The sequence below is a fragment of the Lolium rigidum genome, chromosome 4, assembly GCF_022539505.1.
Source record: "Lolium rigidum isolate FL_2022 chromosome 4, APGP_CSIRO_Lrig_0.1, whole genome shotgun sequence".
NCBI lineage: Eukaryota > Viridiplantae > Streptophyta > Magnoliopsida > Poales > Poaceae > Lolium > Lolium rigidum.
In genome coordinates this window covers 28,302,265-28,305,955 of record NC_061511.1, presented here as the reverse complement: position 1 = coordinate 28,305,955, position 3,691 = coordinate 28,302,265, and the positions used below count along the sequence as shown (strand labels likewise).

Below are 3,691 nucleotides of genomic sequence, written 5' to 3'. Positions count from 1 at the left end.
TGTTTTTCTTCCATTCCTGAGTTCCTCTTGTATCGGTTCAAGCGAACCCACCAGACTTATTTAAGTGGATGGATGCCAGTAAGGGCTGGCTCTCCTCTTCAGGGCCAACGATAGAAGGCAGCGTAAAGAAAGGTAGGGTGCCGTAACTTCTACCCCCGATTCGTTCTTTACCGTTTTTTTTTCTATATCCAAAAAGACGAGAATTAGCATAATGTTACGAATACACGGTGATCCGTGTTAACCTGAGTTGCAACATAGGCTGCAATTGGGAATTATCTAGTTGCCTATGGGGATTACAACTTACAGCTAAGAAAAAAACATAGGCCATTGGATTTCTTCATGATCCGTGCTAGTTATTAGTTGCAACTAGAAAATTTATCCACGCCGTTAGATTGCTTCGTGATTCGTGTTAGTGACATGTTGCAACTGAGGTTAGATGACATCGGCTTACCGAGAATTACCTCAGAACTACGGAGCAAAATCCGCAACCTAACTTTTTTGGCCCACAATATCATATGGAGATGGATACTATTGGCCTAATGGCTAATGAGGATTTCACAAGTGAAGTCATAATTGGATGGCTCTCTGTTATAAAGAAAGATGGATACTGTTGGACTAGTGAGGATTCTCCAAGTAGAATCATGGATTGATGGATGGCTATCAGTTGGGGACATGAATATCCATGGGTGATGGCTTCCACGCGAATGTATAAAGCATCATCACTACCAGAAGAGAAGATCAGATCAGGTCGGTCGCTCACTACTTCACTAGATTATTGGTACTGGTAGATGGATAGGTTGATGCTTTTCTTGGCATGCGCCAAGCGGCCAGGTCACCTTTGCCCAATCGCCCAAGCATGGCATTGCACACCAAACAAGCCATTCCACTCAATCTAGTGGCAAAAGTATGTACATTTCCTTGCCGTGCGTGGCAAAAGGGGTATATCCACCACCGCCAGACCACCAAGATCTCATCAGCGCGCTACAATCAATTCTTTGCTAGCTTTGTTCATCAACAAGATCTATCCAAAAAGAAGAGAAGAGAAAAGAAAAAAAACTAGTGTAGTAAATCAACTGAACCATCTGAAACCTGAATTATTACCACAACACAAAAGAACAATAAGTTACCAGGACTTGAGTTCGAGTCCAATGCTAATCTATGTACTCCTTATCGGTCATCATTCATCAATACATACATCAATCGATCTTGTTCGATCACTCAAGAGGGGAAGGAATTGAGGCGACTGGATCACCGGGCGTCGCCGGGGGTGCTGCTGAATCCGATGTCGTGGCCGCCTTTGCGGAGCGTGCTGGTGAGCGAGGAGGAGCTCATGGAGTCGTCGGAGGAGTCGTCGGAGAGGTTGAGCGCGAGCGCGTTGTAGTCTGAGACGCTGTCCTGGAGGCTGAGCAGGAGGTGGTGGTTGGCGCTGAGGCTCATGGAGGGCCTGGCCGCCGGCACGAACGGCGGGTCGGCCTCGCCGCTGAGTATCTGCACCACGGTGCGCATCCCGGGTCGGAGCGCGGGCTCCGGGCTGGAGCAGGCGAGCCCGACCAGCAGCACCCTCCTCATCTCGCCCTCGTCGTACTCGCCGCCGAGCCGCGGGTCGACGGCGTCCAGCACGCGGCCCTCGCCGTGCAGGCTCCACACCCACTCCACCAGGTTGTTGCAGCGGCCCTCGGTGCCGATGGGGCGGCGCCCGCACGCCACCTCGAGGACCAGCGCGCCGAAGCTGAAGACGTCGGTGGCCTCGGTGGCGCGGCCGGTGAGCATGTACTCCGGCGCGAGGTACCCCATTGTTCCCGCGGCCGCGGTGGCGTCGGGCGACGCGCCGTGCTCGGCCTGGCGCGCGAGGCCGAAGTCGCCGAGGCGCGCGCGGTAGGCCTCGTCGAGCATGACGTTGCTGGACTTGACGTCCCGGTGGATGACGCGGCGGTCGCACTCGTGGTGTAGGTAGGCGAGCGCGGACGCGACGCCGGCGAGTATCTCGCGGCGGTGGCGCCAGGGCAGGGCGGGCGAGGAGGAGGCGTCGAAGAGGGCGCGGTCGAGGCTGCCGTTGCGCATGTAGTCGTAGACGAGCAGGATCTCGCCCTTCTCGTAGCACCAGCCCTGCAGGCGCAGCAGGTTGCGGTGGCGCAGCCCGGCGATGATGGAGAGCTCGGAGAGGAACTCGGCCCGCGCCTGCGCGCCGCCCGCGCTGGCGTTGGTGCAGCGCTTGACGGCCACCATGGCGCCCGTGTCCGGCACGATGCCCTTGTAGACGACCCCGAAGGCGCCGTTCCCGATGACGCGGGCGGCGTCGAAGCCGCGCGTGGCGGCGCTGAGCTCCTTGTAGGTGAACTCGCGAGGGGAGCGCGCCATCGCCGCCGCCGACGCCAGGCTGTCGCGCTTGGTGGCGAGCGCCGTGGCGTCGAGTCTCCTGGCCTTGGCGCGGCGCGCGAGCGCCCAGAGCGCGATGCCCGCGAAGGAGACGGCCACGACCGCCCCCGCCGTCGCGGCTCCCGCCACGGCGGCGTGCTGGTGAGGGTGGGGCCTCGCGGCGGCGTTCTTACGGGTTGCGGAATTGGCCGGCGCGCTCGCGGCTGTCACCGAGCTGGCGGGTGGGGCGGAAACCGCCGTTGTGACGCCCGGGAGCTGCGGAGGGGAAGTGGGGAGGGTCGGGTTGATGGTGCTCGCCGGAGGGGGGACGAGAGCGGCAGGCGGAGGAGGATGGGGCGAAGTGGAGGGCGGCGGGGCCGGGGTGGAGAAGCTCCACCACTCGATGGCGTGGATCTCCGTGCTGCCCTGGGTGGAGGCGGAGAACCCAACGAAGGCCGTGTCCTTGACGTACGCCGCCAGATCGACCGGGGTGGACAGGACCGGCGCGAGGGGCCGCTTGGCGGAGTAGGAGACGAAGACCTCGATGAGGTTGGCGGCGGCGGAGTAGTCGATCCAGGCGTAGACGGTGGTGCCGCTGGTGAGGTCGACCCCGGCGAGGGCGAGGTCGGCGGCGGCGGCGGAGGCCATGGAGCCGAGGTCGAGGCCGACGTGGTTGGCGTTGGGGTCCCCGAACTGGACGTCCATGAGCGTGTCGAACTCGACGGCGACGTCGGCGGCGGGGGAGAGGCCGATGTAGGCCCCGGCCTCGCCGAGGGAGGCGGCGTCGGGGGCGATGACGAAGGCGAGCCCGCCGCCCACGGAGCCCTTGTTGAGGGTGGCGACGTGGAAGGCGAAGTGGGTGGAGAAGCCTGCGAGGAGGCGCACGGGGAAGCTGTAGAGCGCGCGGCCCGCCGCGGAGGTGGGCACCGGGAGGTCGCGGGTTAGGCGGATGGTGTTGTTGTTGAGGTGCGCGTCGCCGAGCAGCTTGAGGGTCGCGAGGGTGAGCGTGGCGTAGTCGAAGCGCAGGGCGTCGGCGGTGTTAGGGAGGAGGAGGGTGAGGAGGATGGTGAGGAGGAGGGAAGGGATGGTGGCCATTGCGGGCGGCGGCGTTGGAGGTGGCGTGGGGAGGAGGAGGAGGAGGACATTGGGATTTGGGGAAGGAAAGGGGATGACGAGGGAGGTGGAGGGAGTGAGGTTGAGGTTGGTGAGGTGGGAGACGACGAGAAGAGTGGGAGTGGGGACACGTGCGCGGGACACGCCACGCAACGGTAGGGATGACGAGGCCGAGCCGGGAGCGGTGGCAGAGTGACAGAGTGGTGAGTGGAGTGTGTGTGAA

At 61.6% G+C, this 3,691-nt stretch overlaps 1 protein-coding gene across 1 annotated transcript; it reads right to left on the bottom strand.

The window, feature by feature from the left end:
• Positions 1 to 1,170: 1,170 nt before the first annotated feature.
• Positions 1,171 to 3,450, bottom strand: LOC124646811 (L-type lectin-domain containing receptor kinase VIII.2-like). Its single transcript, XM_047186867.1, has one exon. It carries the CDS (start codon positions 3,448 to 3,450, stop codon positions 1,249 to 1,251), a length of 2,202 nt encoding a protein of 733 aa, XP_047042823.1. The 3' UTR covers positions 1,171 to 1,248.
• Positions 3,451 to 3,691: the final 241 nt, after the last annotated feature.